This window comes from Cajanus cajan, chromosome 5, assembly GCF_000230855.2.
Source record: "Cajanus cajan strain Asha chromosome 5, NIPB_CcT2T_4, whole genome shotgun sequence".
In the NCBI taxonomy this organism is placed as follows: Eukaryota; Viridiplantae; Streptophyta; class Magnoliopsida; order Fabales; family Fabaceae; genus Cajanus; species Cajanus cajan.
This window is the reverse complement of record NC_138521.1, coordinates 18837778-18864797: the sequence shown is the minus strand read 5'-3', so window position 1 is coordinate 18864797 and position 27020 is coordinate 18837778. Positions and strand designations below refer to the sequence as shown.

Genomic DNA, 27020 nt, shown 5'->3' with positions numbered 1-27020 from the left:
AATAAAGTAGAGCAAACATAAAATAAGACAGAACAACGGCAAGGGATTGGGGGCCAATCCGACAAACAAACTATCCAACAATTATCCCCACACCCCTGAGCGAGGTTTCTCACTCCCCCCTTACCTGGATAACCGGAGTTGAAACTTGAGCAGGGCCTCCTCCTCTGGATTCCCTCCTTCTTTCCCTCTCTTTCTTTCTTTCTCTCTCTCTCTCTCTCTCTAGAATTTTCACTTTTCACTCAGTTATAATTTTTCACCCCCCTTCAGTCTCTATTTATAGGCATCTTGGGGTCCCTGGAACGGCCCGTATTGGATTCGGAACGGCCCGTTCCGGATCCTTCGAATATAGGCAAATTTAGCAATTGGAACGGCCCGTTCCCAAAAAGCAGAACGACCCGTTTCAAAAAGCAGAACGGCCCGTTCTGAAGTTTACGTTAACACTGATTGACCATAGTTGGAACGGCCCGTTTCCAACTAAGGTCTTTAGGCAATTTCATAACCTTGGAACGGCCCGTTTCCCTTTGGGAACGGCCCGTTCTGGAAATACAAAAATGGGTCCTTTTCTTCTTTGGAACGGCCCGTTCCACTTTTGGAACGGCCCGTTCTGGTCCCTCAAAAACAACTTATTTTCATTATCTGGATCGGCCCATTCCACTTTTGGAACAGCCCGTTCCAACCTAAAAAAATAGAATTTATAAAAATTTTCATAAATAATTTTAAATTAATACATACTTCTATAAAACCCCTTTAATTAATAAATAATAATCAACAAGAAAATTCAGGGTGTTACAGTGAGGATGATTTATTTATTTATAAATAAATACATCAACAATTTTTATAATTATATTATCTATTTATCTTATAAAAAAAGATAAACAAATATCTTAATTATCTATCTCGAAAAGATGAAATTTGGCAAAATCATGAGATTTAGTTAAAATAATCTAATTTAATTTTTTTTTATATATTTATAATTTCTTAAATTTTAATTCTAATTATTTATAAATTTAGTTACAAAACAAAAAATTTCATTTTTATTATAATTTTAGTTAAGATTCTAAATAATTTTTTTAAAAATAAAAAAATAACTAAAATAAAAGTGTTATTAAATTTATTATATGTTAAATCCTCAATGTGACAATCTTTATAATCTTTCCTACCTTTATTAAAATCTTTTTTTTTTTTTTTATTTTTTCTTATACTTTTCTTTTATATAAACCTAAAAATATATATATATATTTGTAAGATCGAAACACTTTGTATCTTTATTAAAAATAAAAAAAAAATAAAAATTAAATAATAAAAAATATTAATATTAATATTATGATTGATCTATTAGTTTTAAATTTTAAATTTGATAAAAAATATTATTTTTAATTTTTTAAAATAAAAAATCATAATAATCAATAAAATATAGAAATCAAGATGATAACTAAAAAGAATATTTTTTATAAATTAGTATAGCTATATATTAGATTAAAATATCAAAATATTTAAATTTAGGCTAAAAACCTAATTTGGTCCCTTATAATAATTTTTTGTTTCAATTTAGTCCCACTTTTATTTTTGGTTTCAATTTGGTCCTAAACTAATTAATTGGTTTCAATTTAGTCCCAAATTAATTAATTAGTTTCAATGTGGGACTTCTGTCCAAATTATTTAAACGGAGTTAACTTTTGGCCACGTGGATGCCACGTGGATGAGAATTTTTTTGAAAACACCTGGAACCAGAACGACCCGTTCTGAAATCGGAATGGGCCGTTCTGGTTGCAAAATTAAAACACCAACAGTGAAGAAGAACGGGCCGTTCTGAAAACAGAACGGCCCGTTCCAAAATTGTGAATAAAATATTCTCTGGTTAATTGTGTTTTTGATCCCTAACGTATATTATAATTTTTTTAATGTATTAAATGATATATATTTATTATTACTAAATAAATAAAATTTATATATTATTAGTATTTTAATATTACTGATAAATTAATATAAATAATATTTTTACTATATTTATAAATAAACTAATAATTTGATAAATATAACTTAATATATATTAATATACTCTTACAAAAATTAAATATATAAGATCAGATATATATTTCTAATTAATATACTTATATTTTTGTAAAAGTATATTAATATATAAAAAGTTATATTTATCAAATTATTAGTTTATCTATAAATATATTAATAATATTATTGATATAATATCGAAAATTATAATATACGTTAATTTGAATAGATAAATAATTATTTAATTTTAAAATATTATATATATATATATATTAAAATTATTAATTTTTAATGGGAGAAACTAAAATTATACTATTATGATATTCGAGGGACTAAAATTGCTCAATTAAAAATTGAAGGACCAAAATCGCGGAATTGCAATTCTTTAAGGACTAAAATTACTCAATTAAAATCTTGCAGATCAAAACTGCACAATTGTAATACTTGAGGGATAAAAAATGCAATTAAACCAATATTCTTTATTAATTTTATTAAAAAATATAATAATTTTGAAAAATATTTTTTTATGGTAAAAATTTTAAAATTACTTATTTTTATAAAATATAATTGTCTTATAAATAGAGTAATAATTTTTTCTTTTTCTCTTTCTGTTTGAAGAAATATTTAAATATCACTTTATAATTTTTTGCAACTTATTTAAGATTAGAAGAATAAAATAATAAAAATTAATAAGATAAACATAATAAAATAAAATATAAAAAAATATTAATATATTTATTTTATTAGATATAATAACATAATTAAAATATAATTAATAATATATATTTTATAAAATTATTAATATTTTATATATTAAAAAAAAAATCGGAACGACCAGTTCTGAAACCAGAACGGCCCGTTCCGGTTTCAGAACGGGCCGTTCTGGGTCCAGGTATTTTCAAAAAATTCTCATCCACGTTCCATCCACGTATGCATCTACTTGGCATCCACGTGACCAAAAGTTAACTCCGTTTAAATAATTTGAACGGAAGTCCCACATTGAAACCAATTAATTAATTTGGGACTAAATTGAAACTAATTAATTAGTTTGGGACCAAATTAAAACCAAAAATAAAAATGAGACTAAATTGAAACAAAAAATTATTGTAAGAGACCAAATTAGGTTTTTAGCCATAAATTTATTATAAATTACCGGTAAAGAAATCTCAACCAGTTTTTTTATTTATAATTTATCCAACGAGGCAAACTAGTGCTTGCTTCTTCTTATACGTTTCCCTTATATACACCTCAATTTAAAAGATTTAAATAAAAAATTAGGAGCACAGTGTCAGAAGGAGTAAACGGGCATTCACTTTCATTCTTCTCAAAATCGAAGCAGTAACGAAATCTCTGCCACGGGACAGCAACACCGTACATCACTGCCCATTGGTTCCTCACCGCGAAGATCACAGGACCACCGCACCCCTTAACAACCTAAACCAAACGAACCCTAATTTGTGATCATTACCCAAATCTTTCTTCTCCTCCCATCACAAATTCGCCTTCTTGCTCATATCCCATACAAATTCTCCTTCGACACAGTTCCAAAATTATTCCTTCGTTTTTCGCCATTTTATTTTAGTTATTTAAAACTGTGGCTTCGGTTCCACGGCCCCATGTATCAAGTTTTGACTTGCTTCTTCTGCTTCAGCTTTGTGTCGCTCTGAGCTGTGATTTGCAGTTAAAAGCTCCTTCTCGAGAATCTCAATTATTCAAAGTGCTAAATTGGTGGGTTGTATGAGTTTCACTGTGTGTGTGTTTTTTTTCTGAGTTTTTTTTTGTTTTTTAAATTAGAGTTTTGATTATTGTAGCCAAGTCAATTTAGGTGGAGACAAATGTGGTATTGTTGGGATAGTGATGAACAGGACCTGCCAGTACTATGCTGGTTTGGAGGAAGTATAGGAGAAAATCAAATAAAAAAATGGATTTTGGTTTATGCAGAATTGTTTGAGGGAAAAAGGAATAATACATTGGTTGATTTCCTGTGAATATAGTCTATTCATGAAGTATAAATACTAGAACTGTGTAGAATAGTTCAACATGGAAACAGGTTTTTGAAGTGTATTGTCTCACTGGCATGAATTTTCAGTTATGGAATTAGTTATTCGCGGGAGAGTGGTATCCGTGTCCCTTTGGCTCCTTGTGATGTAAGTTTTGTTCTTGGTGCAGAATTGTTTAGTGTAAATTATTAGAAGATTCCTATATGAAAGCATGGGTAGTAGTGACATGGACAAAACCCCAAAAGAGAAGGAGTCTAAGACACCTCCAGCTACGTCACAGGTTTATCTGAGTTTCTTTTGCTTTGTCGATATTGACAGTTAAGTTCTTAATGTGATGCGAACAATTTTTTGTCGTCTTCTTCAGGAGCAGTCTTCAACAACTCCCATGGCAACAATGAATCCTGACTGGTCTAACTTTCAGGTTTTTTATGAAAAAGTCTTAGTTGGCATATTGTGTTTTTATTGTTGTCAAGATTGGATTTTGAACCTCAATTCCTTCATTGTACAGACATATTCTCCTATACCTCCACATGGGTTCTTGGCATCAAGTCCCCAAGCCCACCCATATATGTGGGGTGTCCAGGTATTTTTCCATGCATAATGATTGGTCAATCTTATTGGTGCAATAATTTAGAATATCTTATCCTTACAGTTGTCTTAGAAATCTGAAGGGATTTGGCAAAACTTATCATGTTGTTATCATTATCGTTGTTTCTGCTGTTATCAATATTTTGGCTGTTATACTTCAACTGTAGCCCAATGGAAAATATAGATAGTTGTTGCTTTTCCTTGACAAGATATTGTCACTGTTAAACTGAAACGAGTTATTAACACTTGTTTCTCATATACTATTGAATGCTTATCATTTAAATTCTCCCACATATTTCCATTGGTTCATTGATGTAATATGTACTTGCAGCATATTATGCCTCCCTATGGCACCCCACCACATCCTTATGTTGCAATGTATCCCCATGGTGGCATATATGCTCATCCATCCATTCCTCCGGTATTCTTTATAGATAATGCTTTCTTGTGGATATTATATTGTAATTATTCAACATAATTTTGAATTCATTAACCAATATTTATGTATTTCTATCAATTTATTTAGGGATCTTATCCTTTCAGTCCTTTTGCCATGGCTTCTCCAAATGGTGTTGCAGATGCTACGGTTAGTTCTTTAGCCTTCTGCTTTTTCCTGCTGTGCATTCTGTTGCTCTTTCTTTTGTCTCTTCCTGTCTTTTCTGCTTCCTGTGCAGTAGTTGTCTTTATCCAAGTAAAAGTAACCTATGAGTTGACATGCAGGGAAATACCCCAGGCGGCATTGAAGTTGGTGGTAAACCTCCTGAGGTGAAGGAAAAATTACCAATCAAAAGATCAAAAGGAAGTGCCAGTGCGGGTAGTTTGAATATGTGGATTACAGGGAAAAATAATGAACTTGGTAAAACACCAGGAGAATCTGCTAATGGGATTCATTCCAAAAGGTAAGATGTGGTGTATTGATCAATGTAGTTGTTGAATTAAGGCCTGTTATTTGAATCATGTAAGAGAATATCATTTCTAAATTTTATTTTCCCCGTATTTTCAGTATCTTGTTAATATTCTGGTGTAAACTCAAACTTGTTTGTTTTTCTGTTATTGTTTGGATTGTTATAACTGACTAACAAGTCAGTTATAAGATAACAACCAGTCATGAGCCTATCTCTTTATTATTAATAAGACTCTTGCACAAAGAGTAGGCACCAATTGTACATTCTGTAATTTCAGCAATATACAACTTTAAAGTCTAGAGCCTATTTTATACAATTTAGTATTCGAACATGGTATCAAGAGACTAGAGCCTAGGGTTTTCTTTTCATCTCTTCTTTTATGGTGGAAACTTCAAATCCACCACCGTCCCTGCCACTCTCCTCTTTGGTTCCAAAAATACCACCGTCAGTGCCCCTTACCTTTTCTCATTCAATCACTGAAAAGCTCACATAAGATAATTTTCTTCTGTGGCGACAAAAAATCAAACCAGTCATCAAAGGTCATTGTCTCCATTCCTATCTAGTGAGAATCCTCATATTCTATTGCCTTTTCTCACCTAAGATGATTGTGCTGACAAATTCGTTAATCTGGCCTATCAAGCATGGGAGCAGCAAGATCAATGGTTACTTTCTTAGTTACAAACAACACTCACAAGCAGCATACTCACACAAATCATAGGTTGTGTACATTCTTGGGAACTTTGGGAGAAACTACATGAGTACTACTCTTGAAGGAAAAATCATGGCCGAGTTCTTGGTGCAAGTCAAAGCACTTGTAATTTGTCTTTCATCAATTGGCAATCTTGTTACATTGCGTGAACACCTCGAGGTTCTTTTTGCAAGGTTTACGACATGATTATGAGTCAATGGTAACCCTAATCAGCAACAAATTAGTTCCACTACAAGTTTCAGATGTTGGAGTGCTTCTTCTTGCACATGAAGCTCGCATCAAACAGTACAACAAACATGCGGTGATTGATTCAGTGTCTATCAATCCTCATGATCCAATATGCAACAACAACTCTCGCATAATTCAAAAACAACTCGAGCGAATTTTTCACAGGTTCCTTGCAATTCCTACGATGACAACTACACTTTTGATGCACGTGGAGTAAGTCATGGTTGTGGAGGTGGTCACTTTGGCCGAGGAAGGTCACGAGGTTGACATTCCTCTCTTCAATGTCAAGTATGTTCGAAGTATGGACACTCCGAAATCAACTGCTATCATCGCTTTGACCTAGCTTATGCCGTTGCTGCAACATATCAACAAAATTGACAACCACACAAATTTTCCTACTAGAATCATTTCTTTGCATCACTAGGCTTCTCTGTTCCTCTTCATTAGTAGGGCAATCCACAAACTTCATACTATGGTCCATCTAGATCACTTCCATCAACAACCAATGTGCAGAAACGCTGGGAAGGAGAAAGGTTGTTGCTTGAAGGGAGAGTCGAAAATATCATGTACCGCTTGAGAGAAAGTTGTTGGGAAGAGACCCATCGACTAGAATCATCACCAGAATATGTAGAGTTGGGAGAAGGAGAAAACACATATGTAAAGAGAGATCGACGAATGGAGTTTTGCGTGAAATGTGTCTTTGTCGTGTAGAGTACACATATTCACTTTTAAAAGGTTTTTTTCCTTTTAAAAATTGTAAAACTAAAAATAAAATTTTAAAATATTGATAAAATAGACATTTGGGTAAAAAAATGCATCCAAGCCGTATCCAACCATTGTGAGTCATATCAAAGCCATATTATTGCCGTATCCAATAATTTAAAAAAAATAAATAAAAAATAATTGAATACTCCTTGGAAATGTATCCTAGCGCATCTGAGCCATATCGGTTTCTGGTACGGGTACGACACCGATACTTTTCCATTTTGGAGTATTCGGGCTTCATAGCTTAAAAGATTCTGGTATTTACATAGAGTCATTTGTCCTCACACGCATCATCAAAACGGTGTCATTGAAAGAAAGTATTGACACATTGTGGAGCTTGGACTGACTCTTCTACATCAAATACTTCTTCTACCATGGATTATTGGGATCATGCCTTTGCTGCAGCAGTTTTTAATCAATAGGTTGCCATATATGTCAGTGCATTTTGGCATTCCCTATCAGCTATTGTTCAAGCAATTACCAGACTGCAATTTCTTATGAGTGTTTGGCTGTTCATGTTATCTGCTGCTTCGACCATACAACAAGCACAAATTGGACATCGGATATCAATTATGTGATTTTTTGGGCTATTCAACTATGCATAAAGGTTACAAAATGTCTAACTTCATCTGGCAGAATTGTCATCTAAAAGGATGTTGTCTTTAATGAAACGGTTTCCCCACCCTTTCATTTATAATCCAAGTCAAACACAGATTCATTCACCCAATTGCCAATAGCCACTATACCACTTGCTGAACCACAACATGCTGCACCACTATTTGCCTATCCTCCAGAAAATATTACTGCCACTACACACTCAACCTCAACAACAAATCAAAATAATCTGGCAATATGGAAAGCATGGATATGGCATGGGATATGGAAAATTTTAAAAAAAACATAGAATGCTTGCTCACTATACATTTATAATACAATGTATAAAACTAATACAAATTTAACATAAAAAACATATTAAATCAAGCAAGATAATGTTTTAAAATATGATAATGAGCCATTGTAGACATAATAATTTTATTATTATTATTATTATTATTATTATTATTATTATTATTATTTTTATCTTTACTGGTTTAAAAATTGAAAATAAAATGTAAAGTATTTGAAAAAGTGCACCAATTTAAGTGTCTGTGAACTATTTAAAAATAAAAGTATCTGACACAGGTACAACATTATCCAGATAGTATTTGGAATTACCCGTGCTTTCTTGGTTACTATCCTTGCCCATTCTGCAGCAAACCTGTTTTTTTCTGATATGTAATCATGAATTGTTTACAAGTTGTGGAGTTGCTTTTCTGTCCCTGTAGGACATAAAAATAAACCTAGGAATTTGGTTTGACTTTCTTTAGCTATGCTAGTATTGCAGGTGTTTAAAACAGCTTGAAAGCTTGCTTATTGGACTTTCTTTATGTTTTGATTTTTAGAAGACTAGAGTGGGAAACCTCACTATATTCATTTTTTTAAAATTTTAAATATTGGGACTTTATTGGCTTGTCTACTGCAGGAAATATATTGGTAGGGCTGGCAGTGTATGGTTTATGTCTAAGTCCCTTGAGTTGCTTGCCATTTGCAATTGCAAACTGGCTATACTATACTAAAGAAAATTTGAACTTGCAGTGGTGAGAGTGCAAGTGAAGCTACTAGCGAAGGAACTGATGAGAATTCCCAGAATGTAAGTTCTGTGCCACTTTTTAATATTTATCTAACCAAGTGATGAAAACCTTACATCCATGTTTGCTCTCTTGCATGCTTATTCTGGAAAGTGATGTCTGAATGACATAAAAATATGCTAGACCACCAAAATATAATTCTGTGCTATTCTAGCAGCAGTAATTGGGCATGGTATAATTCTGAAAAGTAACCGTATTTTACCTGATATAAATTGTTTCCTAGGGGTATAAACGCAGCTTCTGAAAAGTTTTGTAAATAAGAAAATATTATTAAGCATGAGATCCCCCCTCAATGTCTTTCTTGGTCTCCCTCTCCCTTTTCACAAGACTAAAGCCTACAATCTACCTGCCTTATTGGTGCCTCTAGTGGTCTGCTTTATGTGTTCAAACTGCCAACTGATTGTCTATGTTCTTTTCCTCAATTGATGCTACACCAATATCTTCTCGTATACAATCATTCTGTGTCCCATCCTTTGTTTTGTGACCACACATCTATCTTAACATTCTCACTTTTGCTATTCCCACCTTTTTCTTTTGGCCCTTTTTCTCGTTGTAGGTACCAGTGCAGTTATTGGGATGAATCATACTATTCATATCTTGATACGCAACAAAAAAAGCCCCATGATATGAATCGCTTGCTGTATTGTTTTGAAGCATGAGTCGGAGATGTATAGTATGAATAGCATCTGAATCAGTGATTTGCAATGCTGAAACTGTATTGACGATTTTGAATGTGAGGTTCACAGTAAAAATAATTGGGTCGGGTTGTGTGACCCATTTTAAAAAAAAAAACATTTTGGGCGCTTTTTTCAAAATTTCTTTTAGAAAATGGGGGAAACTGCCGAAAATCAGTTTCACATGTGTCTCTCTTCGATTTTAACCTTTGGCCTTCAATTTTTAACTGCCCAATTTTTCCTTTATACTTGAAGAATAGAACATGGTGCATCTGCACTGTTTCTCTCTTCAAACTTAAATGTAACATGAACCCAACCCAATAAGTGGTGTGCAGTTTTAGCTTTTTTGTAGACCCTGATACATAAAGGAAATATTTAATTCAATTCCTATTCATGTCATGTGCCCAAAACATGAGTTTTACTTCTAAAGTAAAGAATTACTTTTCTCTTCTTTTTCCTAAATCTTGTTTTCTTAACTAGTTTTTTTTTTTTTTGTTTTTCTTTGACTTTTACCCTTTAATCTTTTACAGTTTTACGTGTTATTTTTCACCACTTTTGTTTTATGTGTCTTATTTTTTTTTGTTGTTAAAATACTATGTTTTTATTCGTAATACAATACGATTCACGATTTGTAAAATAGTTCTTCCAATTCACGATTTGAATCTTGATTCAATATCCATGGTAGGTACATTGCAACCACAAATTACTCTTGTTGCATTGTAGCATTGTAGCCATCTCACTTGTATTGTGTGTAACATCCTCATTCGTTTTCCTATCATTTTGTATTATAGATCCTAAATATCTAAATATAGAAACATGTAGTATGACATCTCCCATATTCCAATTTATATTCCTTTTGCATCCTATCTCATGCTAAAATTGCAATGCATATACTTTACCTCTACTCAAGCAAAAACTCTGTTTCCAAAGTTTGTCTCCAAATCTCAAATTTAAAGTTAATTATTTCCTATGATTCTTGATCAAACCTATATCAGCTGCAAAAAAAATGCAATTAGGGATTATCTTTTGTATCTGCTTGGTAAGCACATCCATGACTAGATTAAAACAAGGACTTAAGGGTGAGCCCCCATCATACATGTAGGAAAGTCCTTAGTCTTCCCTTTTGGAGATCTCAAACAAGTAGTTAGTAGTTACCCCTATCATACACGTCTCATATAGCCCATTTGTAAGCTATGCGAACACCTTTCCACAGTGTTCTATAATACTTTTCTTGAAACTCGATCATAAGCTTTTTCAATTTCAAGAAAATCCATATGTAAGTCTCTTGCTTTGCTTTTGTACCTTTCCATCAACCCTTGTAAAAGATAAATGACTTTTGTAGTAGACCTCCCTGATACAAAGGTAAATTGATTCTCTATGATCCTCTTAGGTTTCTAATTCTTCCATATAACAAATCAATCCTTGTCCATCATTGGATACTTGTAAAAATATTTCTCCCATATCTCTCTGATATCTTGGTCTTTCACCAAAACTTTCCCTTCATCCATAATAGGTCTTGCTTGGTCTAAATATCTTGTTTTCCTTTCTTTATTCTTGGTAAGCTTATATCTATTTTGGTATTCACCAAAACGCTCTTTTGTTTCTGACCTTGAACACTTTCATTCCACTACTAAGATTCTGTTAGGATGTAAAATAAAGGAAATTAGAATAGTTATTAGTTAGAAAGATATCATGGGCTAGGCCCATCACATCTATATATAGGAGGTTATTGGGTAGATGGGAGTCATTCAGATTTGTTAACATTTGTAAATTAAGTATTAGCTCTTTATAAAAGGAGAAATCCTTTGTGAACGGGAAACCAGTGGAGGAGATAATTCTCTCATATTTCGTGTTCTTTTCAACATATTCAATAAAATCTTTATTTTCTTTCTCTTTCCTAATTCTTGGTTCCTAACAATTGGTCCAACCTACTGGATCTTTGAGGGGGAGTTAGTGTTGCTAGAGATAGAGGAAGCACATATTTGGGCCAAGGGGAAGCTGCCAGTCTTTATGGGTACAGACCCATTGGGGTGGATTGCTAAGGCTGAGAAATTCTTTGAAGTGCAAGAAATTCATGCTTTCCATAAGTTGCAATATGTTTTTATGAGTGGAAGGAGTGACAATGCGGTGGTTCTACTTTTGTAGCCAAAAGAACCTAGATTCTGATTGAGATTCATTCTCCACATCATTGATCAGAAGATTCTTGAAGCAAGAAAGGTAAAGGGAAAAAGAAAGTTTGAAGATTAATAATTATGGTGGCGAAAAATCTGAGATTAAGAAGAGACTCGATGAGGTTTTAGTAATCAAGAAACTCATTGATGAGATCACAACACAACTTTAGGAAAAAGATAAGTGTCATGAGGATCTTGATCACCTACTGCAAAAACAGGACTTGATAGAAGACATGGGACCAGAAACCAAGTTCTGGATAGATTCAAGAAAAATGCAAAAAACATCAAAGGCAGTGAGTCAGATTGCAGAGGTGATCTGGTGCATTCTTGGGAAAAAGAAGTGGAGTTACTCACCTTTGATGGAAGCATAGAATAGAGAATTAACAGTAAGGTTAGCAGTCTAAGGTGTAAGAGTAACCCGTTGCAATTCTTGAACTTAGAAAACAGAAATAAAGAAGTTTAAATAATCAAGAACAACACTCTATGTGGTGGGAAGACCATTTTCTAGGTGAGCCTTCATCATTAAACATCATTGCATCTATGGATGACAACATGACAATGGATCCAAGGCAAAAGGAAAATATGAAGGCAGCTATTGTGATTCAAGTTATATGAAGTCCACCCTCATCTCCATTACCATTGAAGCCGCCAGACATGGGTTTGCAAGTAGTGGCCAATGGGTTTGCTGCTGATCCACCATTGATAGACAACAAAGAGACATTCTGTTAGAGTAAATGATTCGGCTCAGGAGGATGAGAAAGAGGAAGGGGCAAATTTGGAATTCTACAAAGTGGGTCCAATTTCAATTTAATTGGCATAGTCCAAACCTGTGGAAAAGTAGCTTTTTTAGGGGTGTTGTTTTGCTTTAGTCCTAACTAGGGATGGCAATGGCGCCCCATGGAGGCGAGTAATAGGATACCTGTACTTGCCACGTCAAATAAAAATCTGCCCCATACTCGCACATGTATCCATGGATATCTATGGATATTTGTGAATTATTTTAAATTTTTTTAAAAAAAGGTATTATAAATAACTTTAAACTTATATTTGATGTTAAGTATATTGAAATATTAAAGATAAACAATTGATATTATTTTTTGAACTTGTAATTAATGATAATTTTTTCTAAATATTTAAAATAATATAAAAAATGCAAGATAAAAATATGAATGTTTAAGTAATATTATTTAGTGGGTATGGATACTAATGTATCCGCCCCTGTCTTGTTTATAAATGGGTAAAAAAATATATGTACCCGTTACCCGCGGATATCCATTTAGGTTACTCATTTATTATCCATAACGGATTTTATCTACAGATATCTGCAAGTACGAATATTTTTGTCATCCCTAGTTCCAACTACAAAGTGTTTTTATGTCAATTTTTTTTTTTAGTTTTTAGATTCCAACCTTGAGAACAAGGTTGATTTTCACGGGGTGGTATTGTTAGGATATAGAATAAAGGGAATTGGAATAGTTATTTTTTAGAAAGATAGCATGGGCTAGGCCCATCACATCTATAAATAGGAGGTTGTTGGGTAGAGGGAAGTCATTTAGATTTGTTCACATTTGTAAATTGGGCATTAGCTCTTTGTGAAAGGAGAAATCCTTTGTGAAGGGGAAACCCTTGGAGGAGATATTTCTCTCCTATTTTGTGTTCTTTTCAACATATTCAATAAAATCTTTCTTTTCTTTCTCTTTCCTAATTCTTGGTTCCTAACAGATTCTTTATCCTGTGGCCCAAAACCTCTTGATTCCCCCAAGACTAAACATGCCCATCAAATAAAAATCTCCCAGAAACTTGAAAACATTTATTTTGTTGTACGTTGGATTAGCTTCATATATTACTAGGTTTTTTAATTAATTGCAATTACCATTGAACTGATCAATAGGATATATGAATTAATATATGTTCCAAAGCTTTAAATATTACTATTATTTAAATGCTCATCAGGCTCATTTATGATAAATATCTATTCCAAAAGTTGTTGAGGTTTATACCCATACTTAGTGTAATATGTTTGTTAGTATATAGAATAAAGGGAATTAGAGTGGTCATTAATAAGAAGGATATCATGAGCCAGGCCTATATCTATAAACTGGAGGTTACTTGGTAGAGGGGGAGATTCATATATTTTCATTTGTAAATTGAGCTTCAGCTCTTTGTGAAAGGAGAAATCCTTTGTGAAGGGAAAACCCTTGGAGATATTTCTCCCTTATTTTGTGATATATTGATTCAATTCAATAAATTTATTTCTTTTCTTTCTCTTTCCTAGTTCTTGGTTCCTAACAATGTTCATGTTTGAAACAAAAGGGTCTACTTCTATAGAATCTTAAGAAGGTTTTGACTGATATTTAGAAATGTTATTTTGGATTCTGCCTTTTTCTTATTTTTGTGCGTGTTTTGTTCTCTTCCACTGTCTGGTACCCTGGGTATTTATTTCAATGGGTTTTGTAGGACTCTCAATTGAAATCCGGAGAGAGGCAGGACTCTTTTGAAGGTCTGACATGATTATGTTTGGAAATATTTTCTATTTGTGTTGCGTTTTTTATATCAATAAGTATGCATGTTACACCTGAAATACATGGTTTGCTGTATTACAGATGAACCATCTCAAAATGGAAGTTCAGTACATACTCCTCAAAATGGGGTACATAATAGAGCTAAGACAGTTGTTAACCAAACTATGTCTATCATACCTATATCTACTGCAACTGCTCCTGGGGCAGTTCCAGGTCCCACAACTAATTTAAATATAGGAATGGATTATTGGGGCACCCCGAATTCATCAACCATTCCTGCACTGCACGGAAAGGTTCCTTCTACTGCTGCAGTTGCTGGAGGGATGATTACTACTGGGTCACGAGATGGTGTTCAGCCACAAGTTTGGCTACAGGTTAACTTTGTCAACTGGTCATTTTCTTGTTGCATTATTGGTTATTACTTCACTAAACTCTTGTTTTAAACTTCATCCTTTCTGGTTAATTTTAGGACGAAAGAGAGCTCAAAAGACAAAGGCGGAAGCAGTCTAATAGGGAGTCTGCACGCAGATCCAGGTTACGCAAACAGGTGACAGAGATTATAACCTTTTTCGTACTTTTGGATGCAGATCATAATTTCATATTTCAATTTTCTTGTGTTTGCTGTTCTCAGGCCGAATGTGATGAACTAGCACAGCGTGCTGAAGGTTTGAAAGATGAAAATGCCACTCTCCGATCAGAAGTGAGTCGGATAAGGAGCGAGTATGAGCAGCTACTTTCTGAGAATGCGTCCCTCAAGGTGATTTTGAAATGTTGATATGCTTTGATAACTGGTTTTTGTCTATTTTGCTAATTGGCAAGCATGTTTCCCATACCAAGTTATACCTATTGATAACACTCATATTTGAACCCTGATTCAGACAAAAGGAGAAGGCCTAAATGGACTAATATGACCATTCTAGTTTTCAAATTCAGCTCTTACTACCATAAAAGATTTATGCAAAGGCTGAGCCTGCTATCTGATATATATGATCTGATGGTGCTACAGGAGAGACTTGGGGAGATACCTGGTGTTGCAACACCTGGGAACGAGGATCTTAGGTCTGGACAGAATGATCAGCATGTTAGTAAGGACACTCAACAGAGTGGTCAGTCAGAGGCTGTGCAGGGTGTTCATTAGGGATCTTGCTTCCTGCTGAATGTTGCTTTTTAGGAAGATAACCTAATCAAGTAGCAACAGCAAGTTCTTGTTTTTGGATAGCTTTTGGTTCGAATTGTATTAAAGGTGATCATATGTAGTATTAGGATCTATTTGTCATATGATCCCTCATTCCTAATTTGTCATGTTTTTGACGGCCAAAAACTTGTATTGTAGGTAGGGTGTGAATACTTACTCCGTCATACTTCCTTTGCTACGTCAAATGTTAGTGTTAGCAGTAAAGTATGATTAGTGAAACTAGTTATAATCCACTATATTATATGGATTTTCGTGCTTCTGCGCAAATAATTAATCAGGAAGATAGATTAAGGAGATGAAAAGCAAGTTCTCTATAATTTACTTTTTCTGCCATATGCATAAGTTATAGGTTTGACTTTGAGTATAACCAGTCACCGTCATGGATTTTAAACGAATTGTAATGCAATTGGAATACGAATTATGACTGCAAAATTACCTATTTGATAAATTATGATGTTAGGCTGTCCAACGGTTATTATTCATCGACATAACAACAACAAATATCAAAATCGAATGTAGATGAATATATATGAATTGCAGTATGCTTGATATCTCCACTGAAAAACGGGAAAATTAGCAGAGTATTAAGTATCGAGTACAGAGAAATCAAAGGGTAAAGAGGAGAAGCATTTTGTCATGCGACCCTGTTTGTGGTGGAATTTGTTTGAGTTCTTTTTATTTGAACTAGTACGAAATGGTTTCAATTTAGGTATTTTATAATTAAAACTTTCTTAAAAACACAATGGCTAACAAGTGTTCGTTTCCAGATTTTCACTAATGATTATCAAGCAATAATTATCATGCATGTAAATACTCAAATAAACGGAATGAACAATACATATATTAGCAATATAAATCATTGTCTACTTCGCATAATTATCAGGTTTCAATATCATAATTAAACGAACTATGAACTATGGAATTGAAACGAAATTACACTAATCCTAGAAAAAGAAAAAAAATGTGGCCAAGAAGTTATCATACCCAGCAATTCTATGCACGAGAACCATATGCACAGGCGGTGAGTGCTTGAGAGTGCAAGTATGATTTTTCCGACCTCTGTGAAGCACTATGCTTCTCATATTTATAGAGTCAGTCGAGAGCGGTTCATTTTGTACAGGTCCATCGTGGGTGCATAATCGCTGTTCACTACGCCAATTACGTGGCTTAAACGCAACTTCTCATAACTGTTCAACCCACGTGGTTTTTATTTCTTCGACTTGCTAGCTTAGTAACAACCTTAGTAACTACCTTGTTGTAATGTCCGGGAAATCTCTAGTAACCCCTTTCTATTCTCTAACCTTCGATCTCCCCTCGACTATGCACATTCCTATGGTCCCCCTTGCTCTTCGTTTATGGCAAGCACTCTTCTTGATTCCTTTTTCGAGCGAGTTCTGGGAAAGCGAAAGCCTTTTCGAGAGACCCTAACAGATGCCCTCCTAGGAATTCAGTCTCGAGGAATGGATTAAGTAATGGAGAGCTGAATTCCTACTTTCTTTCAAGAACCTTCTTTTAATCTCTCTCAAAGTTCCTTGTTCTATTTCGATGAAAACCTACTCTGAATATCTATTAAATGCGGTTACCATTTTATTTGAAATTTACTGCTTCTATCATGAATTTTGACGGCGCATGCTCACGTTTCCCTAGATTCTTGTCCGTTTAATGTGAAACGTCTTGGCAGTTGACTTGATATGTTAGCCCACTTTACCCTCAGGCCCATTTGTCTTGTTTTAAAAGTCTTTTACCTAAGGTAAAATTACTTTTCACCGCTTTCTTTGTGCACAAGTCTCCTTTCTTCCTCGCTCTTGCTTTTCTTTGTTCTTCTTGCTTCCCGGTGCTGCCATGGCTTCCTCCGCTGCTTCTACTTCAACCACTGCTTCAGTCTTTCTCCTACATTGGCTTCCGCTTCGTCTACAAAATCCTTTCCTCTACTAATGACCAATGCTACGGTCTGTACTGTGAATGATGGTGATGAGACCTTCGTCCCCATCCTAGGCATGGAGGAAGCTAGCCTCAAGATTTTCAATTCTCAGGTACTCCTTCCCTTCTCTCTTCAAGATGGTACTACCCGTGCTTTTCTAGGTCCTTTCATAGGTCAGAATAAGAAAAAATTTGGTAACACATTACTTCCAGAGGACTCTTCTACCTTTGCCTTTCATTTACTCTCCTACAATAGACCTGAACTTGTTTGGTGATACCACCAAAATTTTTAGAGCGTTCCCACCCACAAAAGATAGGCACTTGCAATGGTTAGAATGCGTAGAGAAATCAATGCATTCTGTGTGGGTAGGTGCTGGTATATCTGAGTTCATTCAACTCTCTAAGTTTGACTTGCATGCTTTTGATCCTCAAATGCTCCTCTCTGCTATCTTCTTTTGGAATAGAGAAACTCGAGCTTTCGAATTTTCATGTGGCTTTGTGTGTCCCACTTTATTGGATATTGCTGCTATCATTGGTTTAGTGCCTATAGGGGATGTTTTATCCAGATGCATTCGAGGAGGAAATTTCTATAAAAGAGAATTATATTTCTTGGGACAAGAAGACCTACCTAGCCTTCATTAATGCACATATGGGACAATTGGATACCCCCGTCTCGACCTCAGAGCATATTGCTTTTTTGATGTATTGGCTATCTGCTTGTGTTTCCTGCACTCCCTCTCTTCAAGTTCCCAAGTATTACTATATCTTAGCCCAAGCTTTACATTTGCAAAAGAAGATTTGTTTGAGTAAATTATTGTTGGCCTCTTTATATTCTTCCCTCGATGAAGCTTTGGAAAGTCTCATTCGTGAGTCTGGTCCTCGCAATCTTTCTGGGCCATTATGGTTGTTGCAATTGTGGCTCAATGCTATCTTAGAGAATAGACTTTTGTTAACTTCATCTTTTCTTTCCTCGGTGTGTCAGCTCGAAGGGGCTCGTTTAACCACTCTTACGCCTCGAAAACGTTCAATCAATATTTTTGCTAAATATATTCGAGCATTCCTTAGTTTTAGTGAATTTATTGAAGATTTAGCCCCTTTCATTCGTTCAGATTTAATAGGGCCTTCTTGGCTTCGAGAGAACAATCAAGTCGGAAATATTTCCCCAAATTTTGTTGACATGTGGTTTGGCTTTTTATCGTGGGATGTGATTTTATCTGGCATGCATCAAAAAGATGTTAGGATCTACCCCTACCAACCTCAACTATTTGCTCGACAGTTTGGTCTCTGCCAGATGAAGCCTCTTCCTCTTCAACGTAAAGAAAGAATAGATATTGATATTTGTGTCGAGAAAGGAGATTATAAGGATGTCTTGGATTTTATCTTATGTCCTGATAAGCAACTTTCTCTTACCCCCTGTACCTTTTCTGCTTCTTTTCTAGTCTCGAAGTATTTTCTACGTTGGTGGTGTGAATATTATGTAGACAAGATATCCACCTTCGATGATTTTTTAAAGAAGCTGATTAATTCTCCTCTTTCTTCGCAGGGCCCAAAACTACCAGGTACTTATCAATTCGAGCAATTTTTTTTAAAGTTTGTTATTGACCCGATAATCTTGGTCGAACCATTTTTGATGCCTCTGTCTCTTTAACGAAAATGGTACAAAGGAACATCCGCTCAAAAAAGATTATTAATTCTCGAGGGAAAACAGATTTTGAAAAATTTTGCCCTAAAAATATTCTCCCTCTCCCAAATGCTCGTTTTTGTTTAGTTAAACATTTATCTTACCCTCTTTGGGTGAAAACTCTCGATCCTTTATACCTCGAGCGCAAAGAAATTCCTGTAAAAGATCGAGTTACTTATGCGAGATGTTCCGTGTACGATTTTCCTCGAGAGAGATGGTGGCCTTTATGTTGGGTTTATAACCGCAACCTTCCCCCTGGTAAACGTCTGTGACAAACAATTTTGATATTATTTCTCTTATCAACACTTGACTCTTATTTGTATCTTGCATAACTATTGTTCCTCAACACCCTGATGAGACCCCCCAATGGGAGAGTGACGACGATGGTGGAAATGATTCTTCATTGAAACCTCGAAAAAGAAAAACTATTTCTGACAAGATTTGCTTGCGTTCAAAGGTATAATGTTTTTGACTTGTTCGATTTGCTTTGATCATTCAATTTTTTATACCTTTTCCTTTTCAGGGTTTCAAGACCACCAAAAAATAGAAAACCAAGGCGGATTTGAAGAGTGGCAAAGTTGTAAGTAGTTTATATTCATGTCCTGTTCACGCTCTCCTTTTGCTCATTTTTTATTCTTCCAGGTTTCGACAACAAGGAAACTTGATAAAGGGAAAGGAAAACAAATGGCCTATTCTACTAAACCTGATCCTAAGCTAAAAGTCGAAAAACTTTTGCAGGATGCGATGAAATCTGTCCCCAAGGTATTCGATTTTTAAAGCAATTCAATTTCCTATTTCGGTAGTCCACTTTATCCATTCAATCACCTTATTAAATCTTCTTTGATCACAGGATGTTGATATAATTCATATCTCCTCTTCTCAAGACGTTTCTAAGGATGTCCTCCTTTCGACTAAGAGTTCTTAAGAGGTTTGGATTTCTTCACCAATCTTTCTTTTATTTGTTTTATTTCCATATTTGATTTTCCTTTTTTTTTGTAGTTGGTGGCTACCCAGTTAAATGTTGTCAACCTTTCCTTGGAGGGTGTTACTATGGACCCTGGAGCCGTTCCCCAAAACACGCAAGGGGAAGTTTCTTTATCAGATCCAGCTACTCATGCTGAGACTCTTCATCATTCTTCCTAGGACGAAGCTCCATCTTTCGAGCTTAAACCTCCCATTAGTCCTGTCCCTGGTGTGTTCCCTTTACCTCTTTGCCAATTTCTATTGATTATTATATAAAGAAAAATGTAAAGGAAAGTGACTGTCTCTTTTTATGTGTAGACTCGACTGGTCCTACATCTCCAAGGCCTCTTACTCCTTCACCATCCAACCAAGGTGGCGTCGAATCTTCCATGACACCTCCTGTTTCAATCCCTTCTGCTGATTTAGACTTGATCATCTTTTTTAACGATGACATCGAAGTTTATAATATCTTTGATGTCTTGGAAAATTGGACGAGCGGTACGTCTGCTTCAGAGAAAGCCCCTGAGTCAGTTGCCAACTTCTAACCTTTGCTCGAATCATTTCGTTCCAAGGCTTACGTTGAGGATCTCAACCAAGCATTTCTCGTCCCTGAATTTAAAACTGAAGTTGAACAAATGGTTGATGATTTGCTTGCGTATCCCGATCTTCCTCTGGAAATTCATCTCGAGCTTCAAGAATTCATCAAGCCCTTCACCCTCGCCTATGATCTTCGTGCTAAATGGGCTAACACTTTTCAGGAAATGGCCCATATTGAGGTAGAGACTGAAGGTGATCGTGGTAAGCTCGAACAACTTAGGCAAGAGTTACTTATCAGAAAATCCATTGAAGAGGTGATTCCTGCTCTAAAGAAGTTACAACAAGAAGAAGCTGACACTGAAAAATCTATTGAGGTTTTGCAAAAGGAGCTTGATACCCTTCGAGCTAAGCAAGCTACTTTGAAAACTCAGAGCCAGGAAGTTATTCAACGACAAAAAAGTCTTAAAGATGAAGGCAAGGAAATTTCTTCGAGACTCTCAAAGACTTTGGAGCACAAGAAATGCCTAGAAGCTCAGTGTGTTTTTCGAAGATAGAGCTTAGATGAAGCCTATCAAGCTTATAAGAGTTTTAAGTCCAAGTTCTATAATATTGATTAAACTTTAGGACCATGATTTCGACTTACTTTATGTTACTTTGTCACTTCTTTTAACACTTATCTTTCATGGAATTTTTTCAAGTATTTGCCGTTGATTACCTTGCTTGCTGCGTTCGAGTTTATTTCCTTGATTACATACACATTTTTTGAATACACTTGATTGACCACGAATGGTCCTTCCCAATTATAAGACCACTTGCCTAGGTGTCGAGATTTTTGATCCATGGGAAAAATTGTCTTTAAAACTAAATCTTCAACTTGAAAGTTTCGAATTCTAACTCTTGTTATATGTTTTTTCGATTCTTTCCTTTTGCTGAATAATATTTTCCAATGCAATTAACCTTTCATCATCCAAAGACCTTAATTTATCAAACATCAAATTTCAGTAATCTTCGACAAGCAACTCATCTTGCTTCTGTATATGAACAGATTGTAAATTGACATCTATGGGTAAAATGGCCTCATGTCCATATACTAGCTTGTATGGTGTTGTTTTTGTAGCGTTCCTTGGTGAATTTCTATAAGCCCATAACACCTGGACGAGCGTTTCATGCCAATTTCGAGGCTTTCTCGAAATGTGTTTCTTGATTAAGCTGATGATTACTTTATTAGCGGCTTCAACTTGTCCGTTTGCTTGTGCATAATAGGGTGTCGAAGTTACTAATTTAATTCCTCTTGACTGAGCATATTGTGTAACTTTTCGACCAGTAAAGACTGTACCTTGATCTGTAGTGATTGTTTGAGATATTCCAAACCTCACTATGATATGATCTTCGATAAAATCAATGATTCCTTTTTGATCAACATCTTTCACAAGGATTGCCTCCACCCATTTTGTAAAATAATCTATGACAACTATTATATATCTGTGATTTTTGGATGAAGGTGGGTGAATCTTTCCTATTATATCAATTGTCCAGCCTCGGAATGGCCAAGGTTTGATAATCAAATGTAATTCACTTGCTGGTACCCTTTGTATTGGTCCATGTTTCTGACATTCTTCACAACTTTTAGCAAATTTGACACAATCTTTGATCATGGTTGGCCAATAATATCCTTTTCTTGACAAAGTCCATCTCATTTTTTACATGCTTGATGCGCTCCACAAATACCTGCGTGGGTTTCTGCCATGGCTATATAAATTTCATGATTTCCGAGGCATTTAAATAAAATTCCATCGAAACCTTTCTTATATAATTCTTTATTTAGCATGACATAATTGAGAGCCTGGTATTTTATTTTTCTCTTGAATTTTAAATTTGGGTTTTGAAGATATTCAATCAATTCTTTCCTCCAATCTTGAGCACCTGAGGTGTCAATAGTAAGGCTTTCTAGATTACCTATTAATTCATTTTCTGTATGAATCAAAGATTCGAGACATCCCTTACTCATTTTATATCCTGATGCAATTTGAGTTAGTTCATTTGCGATTGTGTTTGTATTTCGAGAAATATGTTCCAACTCAACCTCATCAAACGAGTTCAGTAATGCAATAGCTCGAGATTTGCATTCGACCAATTTTTCATTTGAACATTTATAATCCTGAGTTAATTGTTTGATGACGAGTTGAGAATCCCCTCGAACTATTATGTTCGTAGCTCCTAATTCCTTGAGTATCTCTAGTCCAGTAATGAGTGCTTGATATTCAGTTTCATTATTCGAGTACCCCTTTCTTATTTTTAGTGATATCTTGGTCAGAATCCCTTTAAGGGAAATGATTAATCAACCTATCCCAGTTCCTAACTCGTGTTTCGAGCCATAAAAAAATAACTCTCAAGGTTTCGTTGTTAGGTAATTGACTTGTTTATTTAATTTTGAGTGCTCTACAAGAAAGTCTGCAATTACTTGTCCCTTAGTGGACTTGAGTGGGACGAAGATTAGTGAATATTCAGTTAACGCAAAAGCCCATTTGCCAATTCGAGAATGCAACATAGGTTTACCCAACATATACTTAATCACATTACTTCGACAAAATACCAATACATTAAAAGGTCTAAGATAATACTTCAACTTTGTACAAGCAAAATACAAACTTAAACATAATTTCTCTAAAGGAGTATATCTATTCTCTGCTCCTACCAACATTCTACTTATATAATAAATGACTCTCTCGATGCCATTATCATCGTCTTGCGCCAGCATGCCCGCAATAGTCGAATCGTTGGATGAAACATACAATTTCAGTTGTCTTCCTTTAGAGGGTGGTGCTATTACTAGAGGATGAGCCAAATAAGTCTTGATTTCCTCGAATGCCTTCTGGTGCTCTTCTTCCCATTGAAACTCCTCCTCCTTTTTCAAACGTAATAATGGAGAAAAAACCTTAGTTTAACTAGACAAATTCGAGATAAACCTTCTAAGAAAATTTATCTTACCTAGGAGAGATTGAAGTTCTTTCTTATTCGATGGAGGCCTAGTTTCCATGATAGCCTTAGTTTTGTTTTTGTCCACTTCGATCCCTTTTTAATGCACGATAAATCCCAAAAATTCACCTGTTGTAACACGAAAAACACATTTTAGTGGATTCATCTTTAGCCTATGTTTTCTCATTCTCTCGAAAGATAATTTTAAATAGAGTAAATGTTCCTCCTTTCGTTTTGACCCAATGATTATGTCATCAATGTATACTTGTACAAACTTACCTATCAAGTTATGGAATATTAAATTCATTGTCGTTTGATATGTGGCACCTACGTTCTTTAATCCAAATGGCATCATCACCCATTCATACACCCCTAACGCTCCTGGACATCGGAAAACAGTTTTCGATACATCATTAGCTGCAATGTAAATTTGATTATATCCAGAATAACCATCTAATAGACTTATGATTTCGTTACCTGCAGCTGCTGATGGAAGAGGTTAGGAGGAGTGGTAGTTGACTTCTCCTTAGCTCTCCTTATGCACGGATCTTTTTCAAGGAGATGGAATCCATAACTTCAAGCACTTGATGGTGGATGAATCACGGATTGGAATAGGCTTAAGCCTTGGATGGAAGCATCCAAGCTCAAGGATCAATGGAGAACTCACTTCAAAGAGAAGGAAGAAGGTGAACTTCCTAAGGTTTTGAGGTGAAATCTTGGTGACTTTGAAAGGAGAAACTCGACACTAAAGGCTCTCAAATTTCATTCAATATTCAAAGTGAGTACAATAGGTGAAGGAGGGAACATATATGCATCCGAAAATATGAATACACTTGGCGCCACATGAGTGGTCACCATGTTGGCGCCAAGATTTGAATTCAAATTTGAATTTGAATTCAAATCTTGTCACACATGTGTATGACCGGTCCCATGAGTGCTTGGTGCATTTGGTTTTGATTTAGTGTGCATTTAGGGTTGAATTTGAGTCACACATGTTCAGCCAAGGTGGCATGATCCATGTGACTCAAAATGCAACTTAAATGCATGCTAAATTAAACCTAGTTTACCCTAATTTAACTAAACTAGTAATCCTCCTTTGATCCTAATCTAATGGCCTAATTATAGTGGTCCAACAATTACAATGGAAAGGAAAATTTACAAGAATGAAAATGAGCCCAATATTGGGTACCAAAAGCCCTAAGGCCCATGAAGCCCAAAACTAGGCCCAACAAGCCTAAAACCTAAAATGCTACTCTATGTGGTCCAAAATACAAGACTAAAATATATGATACCTATACTAACATGATGTATACAAAACATATGAAAATAGCTATAACAAAAATATGGCCCATGAAAAGTTCAACTTGGGCCTTCCTAGGCCCATCTGGCCCATTGGGCCCTGATTGGCCCAAACCTTCATGTCTAGCCAACTCCTCTTGGATCTTTGAGTGTGTCACCTCTTGCATTCCCAAGTATGATTCCATCAGCTGCGTCTATCATCGTCTCAGCGATAAGCATAAGGTACTCATCCTTGGGGGTAGTTGTATTAAGATCTCGAAAGTCAGTACATACCCTGAGTTTTCCATTTTTCTTGATAACAGACACAATATTCAACACCCATTCAGCATATCTCGAGGTCCTGATGAACTTGACTTTCAACAACCTCTCAATTTCTTCTTTGATCTTGTCAATCACTTCTGGGGCAAATCTTCGAGGACTTTGCTTCACCGGCTTCTTCCCGGGGATTGTTGGTAATCTATGTTCTACCAAACCTCGATCTAGACTAGGCATTTCCTCATAATCCCAAGCAAAACAATCTTTAAACTCGTGTAATACTCGAATAACTTCTTCCCTTAGCTTCCCTTTCAATAGCTTGCTAATATAAGTGATTTTCTTATTTTTGATCGTACCCAAATTGATTTCTTCTAGTGGATGTTGAGATTCTAACTTGTGTTCTCCATTCCTTGGCCTTTTGAATCCCAATGGTGAATCATCGAAAATACAATCTAACTTTGCTTCCAACTCTTGCTCTTTATCATCTTTCCCATTTTTGACCTCTTGGTCTACTCAATCATTTCTTGTTTTTTGGTTTTCTTTTTGTTTTTCTTCGGCTGTTGTGGCCGTACTGCTCACACGTTCTTTCGATCCTTCTGACATCTCCTCAATGTCTTCATAATTTACAGCCTTTCCGGCCGTTCGTCCAGCCATATAGGCCAAAATTCGAGCTAAAAAGCTCGAATAGTGATCTTGGTGTTTCATTCTTGCTCTTGAGCCGACTCTTTTTCGGCTTGAATAATAAACCCTCTCTTAACATCCCAACAATATATTTTCTTGATGCCTTCTTCTTCATTTAGCAAATTGGCATTATGAGCATCAAAAGGTCTAGTTTTCGCAAATATAGTCAACTGTTGATCTGCGAAGTACATACCCACTTTGTAATCTTTCTGGTCAGCATCGGGTACCTCCAAACCTTCATCATCATTCCAAAAAAATATTTTTTGGTGAACAGTCGAAGGAACAGCCCCAATCCCATGTATCCATTCTTGTCCCAATAAAACATTGAAATTCGCTTTCGAAGGAGTTACAATAAACATAGTCGTCCTTTTCACACTCCCTATTTGTAGGTCGAGCAGGATCATTCCTTCGGGTTGTGACGACTTGCCCGCATAGTCTGATATGAGAATATTATGGGGTTTTAGATCATCCAATGTCTTTCCAAACCTCTTTAACATGGTCATTGGGAGTATATTTATAGCTGCACCTCCGTCAACCAATACTTTATTCATTTCATGTCCTTCGATCATCAGAGTTAGTAATAAAGGCTTAAGGTGAGCCTTCATATCCTCAGTGGGAGAGTCAAACACAACTAAGTTGAATTTGGGAATAACTCGAGAGATATGATTAACCCACGCAATCTTCGACTCATAACTAGGATCATCGAAAAAATCCTCCCTGTGGATATCTTCATGCTCATTTACGGATTCCATGGCCCCAACATATTTAGAAGGTAAAATCGACACTATACCACAAATATCTTCCAAAGAATCCTCAAACCCACTCTTGAAGCAGTCAGTTATCATATCTTCATCATCCTCCATGAACTTTCGAGATGACTCACCTTTCTAAGGTACCAGGATCGAGAAACGGTTTCCTCTAAAACCCTCGAAGGTAGCCTTCCTCATTCTTTGCTCTCTTCTCCATTGGGTCTTAGTCAGATTATTAAAAGCCTGTTGTCTAAATCCACGCCCATAATTTCCAGGCATATTAAAAAATTTCCCAGGAACTCCTTGAAATGTGGGCCCATCATAATTCATGACTTGTTTCCCTCGACTCATTCTAGCCATTTGCCTCTGTGGAGCATTCCACTTTCCTACTACGACATTAGCATTTGGCACGAAAGTACTGCCAAATTTCGATGCGTTATGTATCTCCATTTTCCCATTGGAGTATTATACTGAGACATGTGTATCTGTCTCATCATCAATCCA

At 35.4% G+C, this 27020-nt stretch overlaps 1 protein-coding gene across 2 annotated transcripts; it reads left to right on the top strand.

The window, feature by feature from the left end:
• The first annotated feature begins 3273 nt into the window (after positions 1 to 3273).
• On the top strand, positions 3274 to 15696 carry LOC109791988 (bZIP transcription factor 16). Of its 2 annotated transcripts, none has more exons than XM_020351362.3 (13): positions 3274 to 3738; positions 4180 to 4290; positions 4375 to 4431; positions 4519 to 4593; positions 4930 to 5019; positions 5125 to 5184; positions 5319 to 5497; positions 8841 to 8895; positions 14196 to 14238; positions 14342 to 14634; positions 14730 to 14807; positions 14892 to 15017; positions 15139 to 15278. In XM_020351362.3, exons 2-13 carry the CDS (start codon positions 4222 to 4224, stop codon positions 15169 to 15171), a joined length of 1158 nt encoding a protein of 385 aa, XP_020206951.1. In that variant the 5' UTR covers positions 3274 to 3738; positions 4180 to 4221; the 3' UTR covers positions 15172 to 15278. The 2 variants fall into 2 exon arrangements, with proteins under 2 accessions (XP_020206951.1, XP_020206950.1); XM_020351361.3 differs by having other exon boundaries at positions 3276 to 3738; positions 15267 to 15696.
• Positions 15697 to 27020: the final 11324 nt, after the last annotated feature.